General features: G+C 39.6%; 2 protein-coding genes across 3 annotated transcripts in view; one reads left to right on the forward strand and one right to left on the reverse strand.

Moving 5' to 3' along the window:
- Window positions 1-18,720, forward strand: part of SHROOM4 (shroom family member 4) — a 217,140-nt gene that overhangs the window by 63,985 nt on the left and 134,435 nt on the right. The window lies entirely within an intron of this gene.
- On the reverse strand, window positions 9,549-11,193 carry LOC132513266 (spermine synthase-like). Its single transcript, XM_060137442.1, has one exon. It carries the CDS (start codon window positions 11,103-11,105, stop codon window positions 10,008-10,010), a length of 1,098 nt encoding a protein of 365 aa, XP_059993425.1. The 5' UTR covers window positions 11,106-11,193; the 3' UTR covers window positions 9,549-10,007.

The raw sequence follows: 18,720 nt of genomic DNA on the forward strand, positions 1-18,720 counted from the left end.
TGAATTAAGATAAATAATTGTGACAGACCAACTTCTGGAATGGTTGTGTGAGAAGCTTAGCAGACACCCTCACTAGTGAAATAACCATTAAACTGGTAAAATTTTTATCAGAAACAACTGTTTAAAGTGTCAGGAAATTGGTTTAAGGGCATGCAACAAATTGAGAAGCATTTATTTAAGAACATTTATGGAATCTTGGTAAGAACAATTGTCATACGTGACATTTGATCCGGGACTTGCTCCTACTTCTCCTCCTAGCTTTATATTGCGGAAACTTTATTCTAGGTGGGCACAGCCAAAAGGCAAACAAACAAACAAAAAGTACAGGGGCTGTCTTCTTCACTAACTCCTGGTTATAGGGTATAGTTTCACTCCAGGATGGGCAGGCTGCTAGTGACTCTAATTCTACCCTCCAGTTTTATGTTGTGGAAGATTTATTCTGGGCGAAAATGGCCAAGAAGATGGAGGGCTCTCATCCCCAGCCCAGCTCCCACCCTTAAGATGAAGTCTGTTTCCTAGGCAGGTACAGCAAACTATGAGAGGCAGTTGGAGAAGACTGCCAACTCCTATTTTCTCCCTCCCAGGTCCAGGGCAAGGACCCAGATGTTGTACTTGTCAGACAAGGACTTCAAGGGCTCATAGGGCAGAGGTGTCACTCCAGAAAAAGACAGGCTGCCATATCACACTTTTCTCACCTAGCTCCAGCATAGTTGCACAGCCTATGGAGGCTGACTTTCTTTAGAACAGAGCATGAAGGAACTCATGCCTAAAGGTGTTGTTGAAAACCATAGAGATCATAGTAGTGAAAATTAGAAAAGCAATTATATATTAGTAGCAGACAGAATAGAGCAGACCAGCCAGACATTTTGCAGAGAGACCTAGGGAAAGAAACCATCAAAATGGGCCCTGCTAAGATCAAACTTATCCCTAGTTTGGGCTGTACACATGCTGTACGTAAGAGCAACCCATGCAGGGGCAACCAGAAATGTTATTTGTGAACTGCTGAATTCTGTTTGAATGCAGGGTAGAATCAAAACCTCCCTGAACTATGAAGGCATTCCACAAGCCATACAAAATACTTTGGCAAAGGGTACAAGCTTTACTGGATCTGGGTGCCTAAGAAAAACCTTTGACCACTTGATCACAGGCTAAAACTAACTATGCTGAACCAGAGGTGACTCCCAGAAAGCCAGGTTTAAAAATAAAACAAAGGGGAAAATGAGCATGATGTCAGAGGTTGCACACTGCAGAGAAAATAGACTTCAGCGAGAATTAGTCCAGGCAAGTGATTAAACAAATAGAGAAAAACAAAACAAAATAGAAACAGAAATAAGACCCAAGAAGGGGAGGTAAGCGGAATCCAAGGTTACTACAATGTATTATTTATTTATTTTTTAACTTTTTATTTTATATCGGAGTATAGCCAATTAACAATGTTGTGATAGTTTCAGGTGCACAACAAAGGGACTCAGCCATACATATACATGTATCCGTTCTCCCCCAAACTTCCCTCCCATCCAGGCTGCCACATAACATTGAGCACAGTTCCCTGTGCTATACAGTAGGCCCTTGTTGGTTATCCATTTTAAATATAGTGGTGTGTACCTGTCATTCCAAAACTCCCTGATTATCCCTTTCCCCCATCCTGCCCCCCTGGTAACCATAAGTTCGTTCTCTAAGCCTGTGAGTCTGTTTCTGTTTTGTAAGTTCATTTGTATCATTTCTTTTTAGATTCCACATATAAGGGATATCATACGATATTTCTTTTTCTCTGTCTGACTTACTTCACTCAGTATGACAGTCTCTAGGTCCATCCATGTTGCTTCAAATGGCATTATTTCATTTTTTTAATGGCTGAGTAATATTCCATTGTATATATATACCACATCTTCTTTATCCATTCCTCTGTTGATGGACATTTAGGTTGCTTCCATGTCTTGGGTATTGTAAACAGTGCTGCAACGAACATTGGGGTGCATGTATCCTTTCAGACCATGGTTTTCTCCAGATATATGCCTAGCAGTGGGATTGCAGGGTCATATGGTAGCTCTAATTTTAACTCTATTATTTAAAATATCTAGTTTGCAATAAAAATTATGAGCCTTCCCACCCCCCCCCAAATAACCCAGGAAAGTGTAACCATGGAAAGGAAATAAGTCAGGTAATAGAAATTACTTTTGATGGAGCCCAGATGTTATATTTGTCAGATAAGTACTTCAAAGTTGCTATTATAAATATATTCAAAGAAGTAAGGGAAAACATGTTTTATGATCTAAAGGATATATAATGGTGATGACTAATCAAATAAAGAATATCAATGAAAAGATAGAACACATTTAAGAAGAGAACCACATGGAAATTCTGGATAGTAAAAGTACAATAACCTAAATGAAAAAATCATAAAAGAGGATCAACAATATATTTTACATGGCAGAAGAGAATTAGTGAACTGGAAAACAGATCAATAGAAAGTATACATTCTGAAGAAAATAAAAAGAATCAAAAACTTGAACAGACACATGTAGAATACAAGCACAACAACAAATGTGTAATGGGAGTGCCAGAGGAGAGGAGAGAAGGGGCAGAAAAATTATTCATAGAAAGGATGGCTTAAAAGTTTCCAAATATGATGAAAGACATTTATCTAAACATCCAAGAAGCTCATGAACTCCAAGTAGGATAAACTAAACAGATCCACACCTAGAGATATCATAGTCAAGATGTTGAAATTCAAAGCCAAAGAGGAAAATCTTGCAAGTAGCAAGTGAAAAAAGACCCATCACAGAAAGGAACCCCAGTAAGTTTGACAATTGACTTCTCATCAGAAACAATGGCTATCATGGGATGGGGGGATGACATTTTCAGCATGAAAAAAATCAACCAATAATGCTATATCTGGGAAAACTAACTTTAAATTTGTAGATTAAATAAAGATGTTCCCAGAAAACTAAATATGAGGAGAATTTGTTGCTAGCAGACCTGCCTTACGAGAAAAAGTAAAAGAAACCCTTCAGGCTGAAAAAAAAAAAAACAATAATGGACAGTAATTTGAATCCATACAGAAAAAAAAGTGCTTATAAAGTAATTATGAAGTAACTATAAAAGACAGTATAATTACATATTTCTTCTCCATATTTCCTTAGTTTATTTAAAAGACAATAGCATACTGAAACAGCAGTGAGCACACTTAGCACCAAGATTTTAGATTTTAGTACCATTCTCCAATAAAAGGAACCAGGGATCTTTGGAAGAATGGCTGATTCTAGGACTGGGCTAAAAAATATACAAGATGAGCCTGAAGAATCTTGTAGTGCCAGAAAGTAAGGAAGTGCTCAAAACAAAACAAGAACCACACACACACACACACACACACACACACACAGTGAAGGGGGTATGTGAAAGGGACACTGAAGTCAACTGAAAGAGGTCCTAATGGCCAAAGCTGAAACAACTTGAGCAGAAAAAACCCCAATAAATTAGTAATGGACTATATCTCAAGGTATAAAATAAATATCCATGAGTCTATATGGGTATAAATAAATGATTGAATAAATATATAAATGGGGAGAATAGACAACTCTTTCATGCAGAAGAATCCCAAATAATTTATGTTGATACTCTTCTCTCAGGTACATGGAATATAACTCTCCACTCTTTAAGTCAGGCCTGTGTATAGTGACTTCCTTGAAAGAGTACAGTATGGAAAAGGAGAAAAGAGTAATATATAGTGAAGAAAGCTGACAAACACTACCTCAGCCAGGTGATAAAGGTTAACATCAACAGTATTAAGTCATGTTGATAGTATGTCCCTTGATATGATGTGATGAAAAGGGCATTGCACTTTTGTGATCTTCCCCTCAAAAACCCATAGCCCCAGTCTAATCGTGAGAAAAACATCAGACAAATACCGATGGAGGAACATTTTATAAAATACCTAACCAGTACTCCTCAAAAATGTCAAGGTTGTCAGAAACAAGGAGAGTATGAAAAACTGTCAGAGGAAAGAAGAGCCTAAAGAGATGTACCAACTAAATGTAATGTTGTATCCTGGATGGCATCCTGGAACAGAAAAAGGACATTAGGTAAAAACTAATGAAATGTTGAATAGTATGGACTTTAGTTACTAATAATGTACCATATTGGTTAACTGGTTATTACAAATGTACCATATTAATGTCATACACTAATAATAGGGGACATTGTGTGTGGGGTGTATGGGAAATCTCTGTACTATCTTTGTAATTTGTATATCTAAAACTATTCTAAAATAAAAGTTTATTTTAAAAGCAATAGCACTAACATCATACTTAATGATGATAAGCTTTCTCATTAAGATCAGAAACAAGGAAAAGATGTTCCCTTTCACCACTCCTTTTCAACATTGTACTGGAAGTACTATATAATGCAGTAAAATAATGAAAGGTATACAGTTTGGGATGGAATAAAGAAAACTGCTTGTAGGTGACATGACGGTATATATCAAAAATCTGAAAGAATGGACACAAAAAACTTGGAATGAATAAGCAGTTACAGCAAGGTTGCAGGATACAAGGTTAATATAGAAAAGTAAATCACTTTCCTATATATCAGCAATGAACAAGTGAAACTTGAAATTAAAAACATAGCACCGTTTACATTAGCAGCCCCCAAAATGAAATACTTAGGTATAAATCAAACAAAATATGTACAAGAACTATATGAGGAAAACTACAAAAAGTCTGATGGTATTAAAAAAGAACTAAATAAATGGATAGATAGTCCATGTTCATGGATAGAAAGACTCAATATTGTCGAGTCATTTCTTCTCAAATTGATATATAGATTCAATGCAATCCCAATCAAAATCCCTCCAAATTATTTAGTGGATATCAACGAACTAATTCTAAAGTTTGTTTGGAGAGGCAGTAGACCCAGAATAACCAACACAGTATTGAAGTAGAACAAAGTTGGAGGACTGACACTACTTGACATTAAGATTTTAAAAAAAATAAATTTATTTATTTATTTGTTCGTTTTATTTTTGGCTGTGTTGGGTCTTTGTTCTGTGCGCGGGCTTTCTCTAGTTGCAGTGAGTGGTGCACGGGCTTCTCATTGTCGTGGCTTCTCTTGTTGCAGAGCACGGGCTCTAGAGCGCAGGCTCAGTAGTCATGGCACACGGGCTTAGTTGCTCCGCGGCATGTGGGAATCTTCCCGGGCCAGGAATCGAACCCGTGTCACCTGCGTTGGCAGGCAGATTCCCACCCACTGTGCCACCAGGGAAGCCCGACATTAAGATTTACTATAAAGCTACAGTAATCAAGAAAGTGTGGTATTTGCAAAAGAATAGAAAAATAGATCAATGGAGCAGAATGGAGAGCCCAGAAATAGGCCCACATAAATATAGCTCACTGATTTTTTTTTTTTTACAAAAACATCTTTATTGGAGTACAATTGCTTTACAATGGTTTGTTAGTTTCTGCTTTATAACAAAGTGAATCAACTATACATACACATATACCCCCATATCTCCTCCCTCTTGAGCCTCCCTCCCACCCTCCCTATCCCACCCCTCTAGGTGGTCACAAAGCACCGAACTGATCTCCCTGTGCTATGCGGCTGCTTCCCACTAGCTATCTATTTTACATTTGGTAGTGTATATATGTCCATGCCACTCTCTCACTTTGTCCCAGCTTACCCTTCCCCCTCCCCGTATCCTCAAGTCCATTCTCTAGTAGGTCTGTGTCTTTATTCCCGTCTTGCCGCTAGGTTCTTTTTTTTTTAGGTTTCATATATATGTGTTAGCATACGGTATTTGTTTTTCTCTTTCTGACTTACTTCACTCTGTATGACAGACTCTGGGTCCCTCCACCTCACTACAAATGTGCCATATCTTCTTTATCCATTCATCTGTTGATGGACACTTAGGTTGCTTCCATGTCCTGCCTATTGTAAATAGAGCTGCAATGAACATTTTGGTACATGACTCTTTTTGAATTATGGTTTTCTCAGGGTATATGCCCAGTAGTGGGATTTCTGGGTCGTATGGTAGTTCTATTTTTAGTTTTTTAAGGAACCTCCATAGTGTTCTCCGTAGTGGCTGTATCCATTTACATTCCCACCAACAGTGCAAGAGGGTTCCCTTTTCTCCAAACTCTCTCCAGTATTTATTGTTTCTAGATGTTTTGATGATGGCCATTCTGACCGGTGTGAGATGATATCTCATTGTAGTTTTGATTTACATTTCTCTAATGATTAATGATGTTGAGTATTCTTTTATGTGTTTGTTGGCAATCTGTATATCTTCTTTGGAGAAATGTCTATTTAGGTCTTCTGCCCATTTTTGGATTGGGTTTTTTGGGTTTTATTGATATTGTAGCTCACTGTTTCTTGACAAAGGAGCAAAGGCAATACAATGGAGCAAAGATAGTCCTTTCAACAAATGGTGTTGGAACAACTGCACATCCACATGCAAAAAAAAAGAAAATCAAGACAAAGACTTTATACCCTTCACAAAAATTAACTCAAAATGGATCATAGACTTAATGTGGAATGTAAAAGTATAAAACTCCTAGAAGATAATATAGAAGAAAACCTAAATGACTTTGGGTAAGGTGATGAATGTTTAGATAAAACACCAAAGGCATGATCCATCAAAAAAATAATTTATAAGCTGGGCTTCATTCAAAATTAAAAACTTCTGCTATGCAAAAGACATTGTCAAGAGAATGAGAAGACAAGGCCACCAGACTGGGAGAAAATATTCGCAAAAGCATCTTCTTTATCCATTAATCTATCAATGGACACTTACAATATCTTGGCTATTGTAAATAATGCTGCAGTGAACATGGGGTGGGGTGCACATATCTTTTCGAATTAGTGTCTCCAATTTCTTTGAATAAATACCCACAAGTGGAACGGCTGGATCATATGATAGTTTTATTTTTAATATTTTGAGGAACCTCCATACTGTTTTTCATAGTGGCCAAACAATTTTACATTCATACCAACAGTGCACAAGGGTTCCCTTTTCTCCACATCTCCTCCAGCACTTCTTTTTTCTCTCCTTTTTGATAATAGCCATTTTGACAGGTGTGAGGTAATATCTCATTGTGGTTTTGATTTGCATGTTGATTTGATTGGTTATGTTAAGCATCTTTCATGTGCCTGTTGGCCATATGTCATCCTTGGAAAAATGTCTATTCAGATCCCCTGCTCATTTTTTAATCACCTTTTTTTTTATTGGGTTGTGTGAGTTCTTTATATATTTTGAATATTAACCCCTTATGGGATATTTCATTTATAAATATCTGCTCCCATTCAGTACACTGCCTATTTGTTTTGTTGGTGGTTGTGCAAAAGCTTTTTAGTTTGATATAGGTCCATTTGTTTATTTTTGCTTTGTTGCCTTTGCCTGAAGAGACAGATCCAAAAAAAAAAATATTTCTGAGACTGATAACAAAGAGCATAAGTGTATGATTTCTTCTACAACTTTTGTGGTTTCAGGTCTTAAATTTAAGTCTTTAATCCATTTTCAGTTTATTTTTGTAAAAAAGTGCCCCATTTTCATTCTTTTGCTTATAGCTGTCCGGTTTTCACAACATCATTTATCAAAGAGACTTTTTCCCATTGTATGTTCTTGCCTCCTTTGTCATAACTTAATTGACCATTTAAGTGTGGGTTCATTTCTGAGCTCTATTCAGTTCCAGTGATCTATCTCTTTGTTTTTGTGCCAGTACCATACTGTTTTGATTACTGTAGCTCTGTAATATAGTTTGAAACCTGTTTGGTTCTTTCTTAAGATTGTTTTGGCTATTAGGGGTCTTTTGTGTTTATGTACAAAGTTTAGAATTACTTGTTCTAGGTCTGTGAGAAATGCCATTGGTATTTTGATAGGGAATGCATTGAGTCTGTAGATTGCCTTGGGTAGTATGGTCATTTGAACAATACTAATTCTTCCAATCCACGAGCATGGTATATCTTTCCATGTATTTGTGTCATCTTAAATCTCTTTCCTCAGTGCCTTGTCATTTTCTGAATATAGGTTTTTACCTCCTTAGTTGGATTTACTCCTAGATATTTTATTCTTCTGGATGCAATTATGAATGGGATTGTTTTCTTAATTTCTATTTCTGCTAGTTTATGTTGGTGTATAGAAAAGCAGCAGAGTCCTGGGTATTAATTTTGTATCCTGCAACTTTACCCAATTCATTAATGAGTTCTAGTCGTTTTTTGGTGGTATCTTTACAATTTTCTATATATAGTATTATGTCATCTGCAAACAGTGATGATTTTACTTCTTCCTTTCCAATTTGGATCCTTTTTATTACTTTTTCTTGTCTGATTGCTATGGCTATAACTTCCAATACTATATTGAATAAAAGCAGCAAGGGTGGGCATCCTTATCTTGTTCCTGATCTTAGAGGAAGTGCTTTCACCTTTTCACCATCGAGTATGATGTTAGCTGTCGGCTTGTCATATATGACCTTTATTATGTTGAGGTATGTTTCTTCTATAGCTACTTTCTTGAGAGTTTTTTTTATCATAAATGGATTTGGATTTTGTCAAAAGAATTTTCTGCATTTACTGAGATGATCATATGATTTTTACTCTTCAATTTCTTAATGTGGTTTTTCATATTGATTGATTTGAAGATATTCCAGAAATGGACAAGCTGAATATTCATTCATGCATTCATATCCATTTAATGTTAATTCTAAAATAATATTGAATTGCACATACCCTGTCTAGGCAAAATAATCTTGAAAAAGAAGAACAAAGTTGGAGGACTCACACCTCTTAAATTCAAACTTAGTACAAAGCTACAGTAATCAAGACAATGTGGTACTGGCATAAGGAAAGACATATATAGATAAATGGAATAGAATTGAGTGTCCAGCAATAAAATCATACATCTATGGTCAATTACCATATGATCCAGCAATTCTACTCTTAGATATCTACCCAAAAGAAATGGAAACATATGTCTACACAAAAACTTGTACATGAATATTCTTAGCAGCATCATTCCTCATAGTCAAAATGCAGAAATGCCCAAATGTCCATTAATGGTGACTAGATAAACGAACTGTTATACATCATATAATGGCATACTATTTGGCAATAGAGATAATTGAAGCACTGATACATGCCACAATATGGATGGAACCACAAAAACATGCTAAGTGAAAGAAACCAGGCACAAAAGACCATACATTTTATCATTCCATTTATAAGAAAGGGTTATCTATAGAGACACAAAGTGATTAGTGGTTGCCTAGGACTGTGGGTAGGAACATGGACTGACTGAATATGAGCTCAGTTTCTTTCTTGGGGGTATGAACATGTTCTAAAATTAGATGTGGTGATGGCTGCATAACTCTATAAATGTGCTAAAAACCTTTGAAATATACTTAAAATGGGTGGATTTTATGGTATGATAATTTTATGGTATACAAATTGTATCTCAACAAAGCTATTCATTAAAAATTATAAATAATTGTTCCCCTAAATGCTGCACATTGTCGGAAGACTTCAGCTGTACTTTCTCATTATATCTTTTTTTTTCTCATTTGTAATTTTAATCGAAGCATTGCTATTCATTTTTTAAAGTCTTTCCTTATAAGCACCAAATTTTAATACCTATGTCAATTTGGGGGGAAAAGAAACTCCCGTCAAGAGCTTCCCTCCAGAAGAAAACAATGATGTTCATTCCTCCAAACAATCAAATTCGAAGTCTACCAAAACAGAAACAAAAGAAGCCCACACAGAAAAACAAAAACAAAAATCACATTCTAGAGGTTCAGTGCATTTAGCAGCCTTCACTGTGCTGTCTAATCATCCTTCAAAAAAATAACACCCTATTTCATCAAAATATACATTTTCCATTTGATTTTTAAATTAAAAAATAATTAAAAAAAGGAAACTTGAAGGAATTCACAATTAATTGCCTGACTCCTTTCGATGTCATGTACAGCATATGAAGGTCAGGAAGGCTATTTGCAGCACACATGATTAGGGGAAATTGATTTTCAAGGTTTAGCTTTCTTCCAAACAGTGTAAAATACACACAATTCCAAGTATGAAGGGACACAGATGATCTCCTTCGAGAATTCCACAGGACAATACAGGTGCCCCAGCTGTTCTTCATAGAGTGACAGGGCTTCAGTCAAATTGACACAGTTCCCCTGTGTAAAATATTTCCCATCCTGTTTCAATACTTTCATTGAGAGGTCAAGAATCAGTCTGAGAAACTCCCATGTGGAATCTTCTTCCGGAGATGTGGAGATTGGAACAGCTGTCAAATCATTAATCACATAATCAAACTCTCTCCCTTCTTTGACGTACCTCTTCAGTACTGGAATACAATCTTCTATTAGAACCTGATAGCAGTCTCCTTTAAGATTGTCTAGGACATCACCACATGTTTTTCGCATGTATTTCTTACATCCGTCAGTCACCATTTGGTCAATCTCTACCATAGTGACCATCTTTGGTTTCAGTTTGACTATTTCACATAATATGCCCCCATCTCCGCCTCCTAGAATCAGTACATCTTTGCCAGTGTAATCTTCTTTGCCGCTGCCCATGATGGCCTGGGTATATGCCAGATCACTTTCCGCCAAATTAGCATCCCCACTGAGGATGAGAATATTTCCAAATTGTTTTGAGTGTAAAATTTTAATGTTCTGGTAAGGTGAGTCTTCATCATACACCCCTTCATCTATGTCGTACTCAACCAGGCGGCCATCTGCAGTGGGCCAGTATCTGTCAATGGCCCCTCCTCGAACTATGGGTGGTAATCGCTTCACCCGCTCAGTACTGTCCTGACTCAATTCTTTCATTCTTTCTTCTACTTTGTTCAAAAGACTGTCAACTTCTTTGCCTTGCGCATCACCGTCGTAACTCTGAAGGTCCAGCAACACCAATCCATGCGGGTAAATTCTCAAATTGGCAAAGCTGCCGTTTTTGTTTACGTAGGTCGCTAAATAGCCATGGTCCTGCCAGGTGTGCATCGACTCCATCATCCCCTGCTCCTGGAAGATGGACTGGAGGCCTTTCAGAATGGTCTCACCATCAGCTTTGGTGCCGAGCATGAAGTCAAGGGTGCTGTGCTGTGCTGCTGCCATAGTGAGGCGAGGCCCTGGGCCATGCCTGGGGGAGGCGGCCAGGGAGACTGGGGGGCCGCGCGGCGTGTCAGGCTGCGGCCTGTGGGGAGTGCGCTGCGCCAGGGAGGCTCTCTCATTATATCTTAAGGGAAATGATAGAAAGGGAGTGAGATGGAAAATAAAATAAAACCTGTTCCACTAGTCTTTTTTTATATTGCAGTATAGTTGATTTACAATGTTGTGTTAGTTTCAGGTGTACAGCAAAGTGATTCAGATATATATGTGTGTGTGTGTGTGTGTGTGTGTGTGTGTGTATAAATTCTATGTATGTGTATATACTTTTTCAGATTCTTTTCCCTTATAGGTTATTAAAAAATACTGAGTATAGTTCTCAGTGCTATACAGTAGGTCCTTGTTAGTTATGTATTTTCCACTAGTCTTTTTTATACAATTGGAATTTCAAGAATAAAGTTGTCCATGAGTAGGAATCTACTGTTCTCAGACTGGGAGAGATATACACATGACCTGGCTTCTCATCTAGGCTCCATTTCAGAATTGTACAGTTATATATAGAGGGAAGCCTGGGAGGTTTTTGTAAGATCCTCCAGTTCTTGGGGAGCATGGGCTTCTGAGGAGTGCATTGTTGGCTGCCTTTACCTGTAAAGTGCTTTTGGTTCATTTTAGTGCTTTAATTTCCATAGTTAACAGGAAGAGCCCACACCTTGCAGGCTGTGCTGGTGCTATACAGCTGCTGATGACCAGAGCAAAATCAATCTGAGTGCTGATTGCAGAGGAGCCAAGGGCTGCAACTAGCCTGCATGTCAGGGGCCATGTCCCTTAGGTAGGCTTTTGCCTGACTTCTATACACTTGCCCTAGCTGAAACCCCACTGCCACCCCTCCACAGCCACATTCTCTGGCCTTCTCTGAACATTGCTATGAGCCCCCACACTGGATTTCCTTCCCTCCTCTGGACTTTTCCAGAAACATCTTTTCTGCATTGCTGCAAATTTTCATTTTCTCTCACCCTCTGCTATTACTTAACTCAAGGACAGAGGAAATATTTGCAGTCCAGAAACATAATAAAAAAAGAAGAAAAAGAAAAAAAGAGAAGAAGCCCCAAACCCATCCCAAATCTTTAAGAAAACAATCCCATAGGGTTTGGTTTTGAATTGCCATGCAGTGTGGGGAACGTGAAACATGTGTTCATCAGGGCCCTTTCTGCTTGGAGCCTACCTGACTTCTCTCCTCCCTCACCAGACTGCTGGGCTAGGCTAGGCTCAGGGGAGCTACAAAGCCACCAGCTTAGAAGATGGAGACAAATGGCAAGTCCCCAAGGGACAAAACAAGACTTGTTACTAATTTTGAGGCCAAAGCAACACACGCAGTGTTTAAGGGCTGTGGGGGTAGATACTGCAAAGCCTGGAATCCAAGCTTTGAAGTTAAACTGAGGCTGACTTGCAATGACTGTTCTGGAGGCAGCATTTTATGAGCTGGGCCTCCATTTGTTTCACGACCCTGACTCTCGCCTTGACTGTTACCACACGTTCCCAACTTGGTCTCCCTGCAGCCAGTCAGTGCCTCTTCCGAACTGTCTGCCCACATGGCTGCCTCAGTGCTCTTTCTAAAACAGAGGTGTGATCTCTACTCCCTCTCTTCTAGTATTTTTTATCTCCTCAGAGAGAAAACCACATTCCTTAACATGATAGATGAGACCCTTTATAAACTGGCCTCAACTGCTCTAGCCTCGTGTTTCATCACCTGTACTCACTCTCAAGTAACCCCACAAAACTATTTACCATTTTCCCGAATGTGCGTTTTTCTTTCCTTCATCGGCCCCTTTGCATCTGCTATTCCTTCAGCCAGGAATGAATACCGTTTTCCTCTTTTTCTCCATTAGACGATGTCTCACTCATCATTTAAGACCAAGTGCTCACTGGGAGTGGTTTTCAGCTTTTTTCTTGTTGCCAGAGCTCACTGAATATACCTGAGGAAGGCAGAGTGGTGCAATGGAAAGAACCCAGAATATGCAGTCAACCAGACTGTGTGATGACAGGTAAATGACTTAATTTCTCTCTGAGCTTCAGTTTCCTCACCTGTAAAATCAGAATGTGAATCCCAACAGTACAAAGTAGTTGATGTTTATAAGTGCCAAGAACAGTACCTAGTACATGGTAGGTACTTGGGCAATGTTACACGTTATAAAAGAGGTAGAAAAATTATTCCTTCATTCTCAGTTGGGACTCTATGGAGGCATTTCCCTCCATGCAAACTAGTGGGTGGTGTTCTCTGGGACCTGCTTTACCTAGTTCTCTTCTTGAGGTTCACCTGCCTTTGGCCACCCTCATATCTAAAGGGTGTTTTGCAAGTATCCTGCCCGCTTGGGAGCAGCCATCAGCTGCCTTCCCATTCATGTCCCTTAGAAATCTAAATGGGCAGGTATGAGAGGGGAGGGTAACATTTTAGTGCCTCTTTCTTCTCTTCCTCATGCCCTGCTCTTGTCCTCAAGCCTCAAAGAGATTGTCAAGCAGTCACTCCACGTTGGCCTTGTTCTTTCCTGCAACCTGCTCCCTAGGCTTTTTTCCGCAATTGGGATTTCAGAAATGAAATTGTCCATGAATAGGAATCTACTGTTCTCCAGTTGAGATGGACATACACGAGCTCATTTCTCATCTGGACTCTATTTCAGAAATGTACACAAGATGTCAAAAATATACCACTTGGAACCAGAGCAATATTTATTTTTTAAAAAATTAGAGGGAAAAAAGTTGCCTTGCTTCAGTTCCTACTGGAATGTACAATAACTATGTGCTGATGCTGCACTTTGAAGGCATTGATTTAGTTATCCTCAGGGTCACTGGATGAGTGGTGCATGGATACACACACACACACACACACACACACACACACACACACACATTCAGAGTGCTTTGTTGTGAACTGGGAATTTCAGGCATTACAATGCCAGAGTAAGGCTCTATTGGATCCAGCTATTCATTAACAGTGCTTTATTAAGTGTTCCCTTGTGTGCCAAGCCTTGTGCTAGGCAGGGAGAAAAAAGAAGCCAGGGAACCAGAAGTCACAGATGGAGAAATCAGAACACAAGAGGAAAGAATAAAGAAAGCACTAAGGCAATAATACAAACTAAATATTAAAGGAGAAGGGGTTGAGGTTACTGAACTGGTGTCCCAGGGCAGATTTCCTGGAGGGGATGGTAAGACTTGAGCAGGGCCGTGGAGGATAGGGTTGGAGACTCTGAGTCATCCACAGTACTCTCTTAGCAATGTGCATTAGAATTAGTATTTGTTTGCAGGACGTGGGAGCAAGAATGATCAGGAATTATTCTGAAGGAGGCCGCCACATGGAAGGTTGAGAGAAACAGGAGACAGAGGCAGAAGAACAAAACAGAGACAAGAGGCAGAAGGCATCTTAGTCCTAGTGGTACCACCGACCCATTACGAGTGACCTTCTTTCCAAACCTCAGTTTCCCTATCTATACATTGGAACTAAATAATACCAGTCCTATCCACCTCCCAGGACCATTGTTAAGAAAACAAATGAGATAATTGTGTGACTATGCTTGGAAAATTAGAGAGGACGATCCATAACATAGGTTGGTATCATGAAGGTAGATGTTTATACTGCAACCACTCTCCTGCATCTGGGAATAGGATGACCTCAATATTTAAATGAATTTTTCTTGGCAGGCCTCTTACTTGCCATAATTATAGCCTGCCAGCCACTAGTTGAGTGTGTATACTTAAACAGGGCCTGTCACACAAGTGTACACGTGTATGTATTTGTGTATATATGTGTTTGTATGTATAAGCTTGCAACGTGCTAGGATATTGGAGCCATGACAGCAAAAGACTGGAGAACTCTTAGGAACAAAGGTGGTATATAGAGATGGGGATTTGTGCGAACATCTTTGAACATGCTTACAGAAATACATGCCCTGTTGCCACTGCAGTAAGCCCTGTTATCTATCTTCCTTGGTGTATTGCAAAGCGTTTCTACTTGTCTCCCTGGCTGCATGCTGCCCCAATCCAGTCCATCCTCCATACTGCTGCTAAAGTGCCCTTTCCAACCCACATGGAATTCCTGGGCTCCTGGATTCCCACAAGGTAACATACATGTTCCTTCACATGACATTGAAGCAGGACGCTGATATAGTCACACCTCTTGTTAAAATTGTGGAATATTTTAATACCAGCTGCTCCTCTTTGTCCCCTCAAGATCCCTCCTTCTGCCCTGTTCCCCACTCCTGGACCCATTTTTAACCTCCGCAAGACCCAGCAACTAAAGGGATAGTGCCCAGCACAGCAGGGAGCCTGGAGGACACTGTTTCGTGTGTTGATCTGCATCTGTTCTGCTTGGTCAGTGCTCCTGATGTTCTGGTTTTTATTTTTAATTTTTATTTTTTTACATCTTTATTGGAGTATAATTGCTTTACAATGGTGTGTTAGTTTCTGCTTTATAACAAAGTGAATCAGTTATACATATACATATGTTCCCATATCTCTTCCCTCTTGCGTCTCCCTCCCTCCCACCCTCCCTATCCCACCCCTCTAGGTGGTCACAAAGCACCAAGCTGATCTCCCTGTGCTATGCGGCTGCTTCCCACTAGCTATCTATTTTACATTTGGTAGTGTATATATGTCCATGCCACTCTCTCACTTTATCACAGCTTACCCTTCCCCCTCCCCATATCCTCAAGTTGATGTTCTGGTTTTTAAATATTTTGAGGATTCTCTCTGCATTCATGGTTCATCTCATCCCAGATCATCTTTCTGGCCTCATCTCTCACAAGTTCTCCCCACAGATGGCAATAACACTGAAATTCTCATATTCCATGTCTGGATTGATACACCTGTCTCTCTCACTGTATTGGAAATTTCTTGCAGGCAGAGACAGTGACTCCATCATGTAGTCCCATAGCCTAGCTCAGAACCCAGAACATAGTAGTAGACACTCAATACATGCTTGTTTCTTAACATAGAGAATGCTGGTAGATGGAACTGTTCTGTTTGTAATCCTCTAAACTACTCCAGGGTCCAGACCTGAAGCTGATGCAAGGCACTTTCCTGGTCTTACTACATACATCCTGAATGTTATTCACATTTCCAATATCCTTGAGTTGGAGGGAAAGAGCAAATACTATTTCCATTCTCTTACTGCAAAATGGAAATATTTCAAGAGTGTGTCTCAACCACACAATGAATGCTTAATAGAATTGAGACATACAGTCATGTCTCTGGAACTTTCTCTTACCGACAGTGCTGTAAAGCCCTTTGGGATTTGGGGGTGAAAACTGCTGTCCTAATGTCAGTAATTGTAGACCACTGACTTCTGGGGAGATGCTGGCTTGCAGTCTCTCTAAGGGGGGCCTGAGGCCTATCTGTTGGAACTGATGTAAATGTTCTTGCCCCTTCTCCTCCAGCACTGCCAGGGAAGATACCAGTTTGTGGGGTTGGGGTGGAGAATACATTACATCTCTCTTGATTTCGTTGCCAGCTTCTGCTTCATTAACATGGCTTCATAACTGGTGGTCCCTTGAGCAAGAAGCTAACTTTTGTTTCAGGAACCTCTCTGACAACCTTTCTTCCCCACTCCCACAAGAATAGTCCACTGTAGCCAGCCAAGCTGTAAGGACTGTAGAGACGACCAGGCTGGGAGAATGGCTGGGCCCCATCTTCAAAGCACTTAGTCAACAAGCCTCATCCATCAGGTATGCTTAGGCTGCAAGTAACTGAAACTGACTGTAACTGGAAATTATCTCACATAACAGGAAGTCCAGGGAACGGGTAGGCTTCAAGATGGGTTGATTCAGCTGCTCATAATGACTGTCAGCATGTACCAGGGTTACCTTGTTCTTGTCCAGCAGGAGAGAGAAGAATCTAATAACTAGGAAGTCAAGGAAACCATGTTGGTATCCAACATTCTCAGTTCCATCTTTATAGATAGTAGAGAAACATGGGCAGTGTAGAGCAGTAGGGTAGATTCAGAGTACCCACTGAGTTCACATTAGCTGTGTGGCCTTGCAAAAGTCCATTAACTGCTGTGAGGCTGTTCCCTTACATGTCAAATGACAATTGTTTTATCTGATTTGGTTCCTAACAAGCTCATGGTGGGGATCATGTGACATAATGCGAAAGCATTTGGTAAGCCAAACAAAGTACCACATATCTTTTTTTAAAACATCTTTATTGGAGTATAATTGCTTTACAATGGTGTGTTAGTTTCTGCTGTATAACAAAGTGAATCAGCTATACATACACATATACCCCCATATCTCCTCCCTCTTGTGTCTCCCTCCCACCCTCCCTATCCCACCCCTCTAGGTGGTCACAAAGCACCAAGCTGATCTCCCTGTGCTATGCGGCTGCTTCCCACTAGCTAGCTATTTTACATTTGGTAGTGTATATATGTCCATGCCACTCTCTCACTTTGTCACAGCTTGCCCTTCCCCTTCCCCGTGTCCTCAAGTCCATTCTCTACATCTGCATCTTTATACCTGTCCTGCCCCTAGGTTCTTCAGAACCATTTTTTTTTAGATTCCGTATATATGTGTTAGCATATGGTATTTGTTTTTCTCTTTCTGACTTACTTCACTCTGTATGACAGTACCATATATCTTTAAGCCCTTTAAAAATTACTTTTATCAGAGAAGATATAAGTAGAACACCTACTGTGTATAAGGTACTGTTAGATTACAAGGTTAAAATAAAACTCAGTTAATACCCTCAAGTTCCCCCAAACTGTCCAACATACATCTACTAAGCACCCATAGGTGCTGGGGAAACAGATATGAGAAAGACCTAGTCTCTGTCTTCGGGGAGTTCCCAGTAGAGCAGAGGAGACAGACTCAAGAACAGACAACTTCAGTACAATGTGGTAAGTGCACGGAACAGTAGAGGTGAGTGTAGAGAGCTCTGGGAGTACGTAGGAGTTATTAACCTATCCAGGCTACACAGGGAAGGGATAGGAGTAGTGTTGGGAGCTTATAAAGCAATAAGAAGGTAAGAAAAGAACCATCTGGCATAGATAACTATATAACAGTGCCCCCCAAACAGCCTTCTTACTTTATACTTGAGGAGCAAACTAAGGAGTAGAGTCTGTAGAAAACAATGGAGTGACGAATTCTTTCCTCCCTCGTCTCCATATGTTGTGGTTAACCCACCACATATGCTCCCTAGAGGTTCCAGTCCACATCTACAGTCTGAAACCTAAGCATCTCCATGCATAATGGGGCCTCAAGAAATGTCATGGAACACTGACTCTCATTGACAGAACAATATCCTCCTAAGTCGCTTCATGATCTGCTATAGCATATCCTCTGGGGGTTGCAGAAGATTGGACCTCTAATCACTGGTTGGGGCATGTGTATCAGCTTTTTCAGAAAAGATTATTTGGCTGAAGAGCCTCACATATCCTATCATAAAAGTTACAATTCTCTATCCTATGTTGCTGTCTTAACATACCTTAAACTAAAACTGTATTCATAAAGGGTTTATATACATTTTAAAAACAACAAAATATCCTTTAAATATAAGGCAATCTTTTAGTTTTTCTCACATGCTGTTTTCATCAACCTTATCAGTTCCCTGAACCTGCTGGTTGTGCTGTGGAGAGAGGGTA

This window comes from Lagenorhynchus albirostris, chromosome X (genome assembly GCF_949774975.1).
Source record: "Lagenorhynchus albirostris chromosome X, mLagAlb1.1, whole genome shotgun sequence".
NCBI classification, from domain to species: domain Eukaryota; kingdom Metazoa; phylum Chordata; class Mammalia; order Artiodactyla; family Delphinidae; genus Lagenorhynchus; species Lagenorhynchus albirostris.

Coding starts and splice junctions, on each gene's coding strand:
- LOC132513266 (XM_060137442.1), bottom strand. CDS start 11,105: ATGGCAGCAGCACAGCACAGCACCCTTGACTTCATGCTCGGCACCAAA.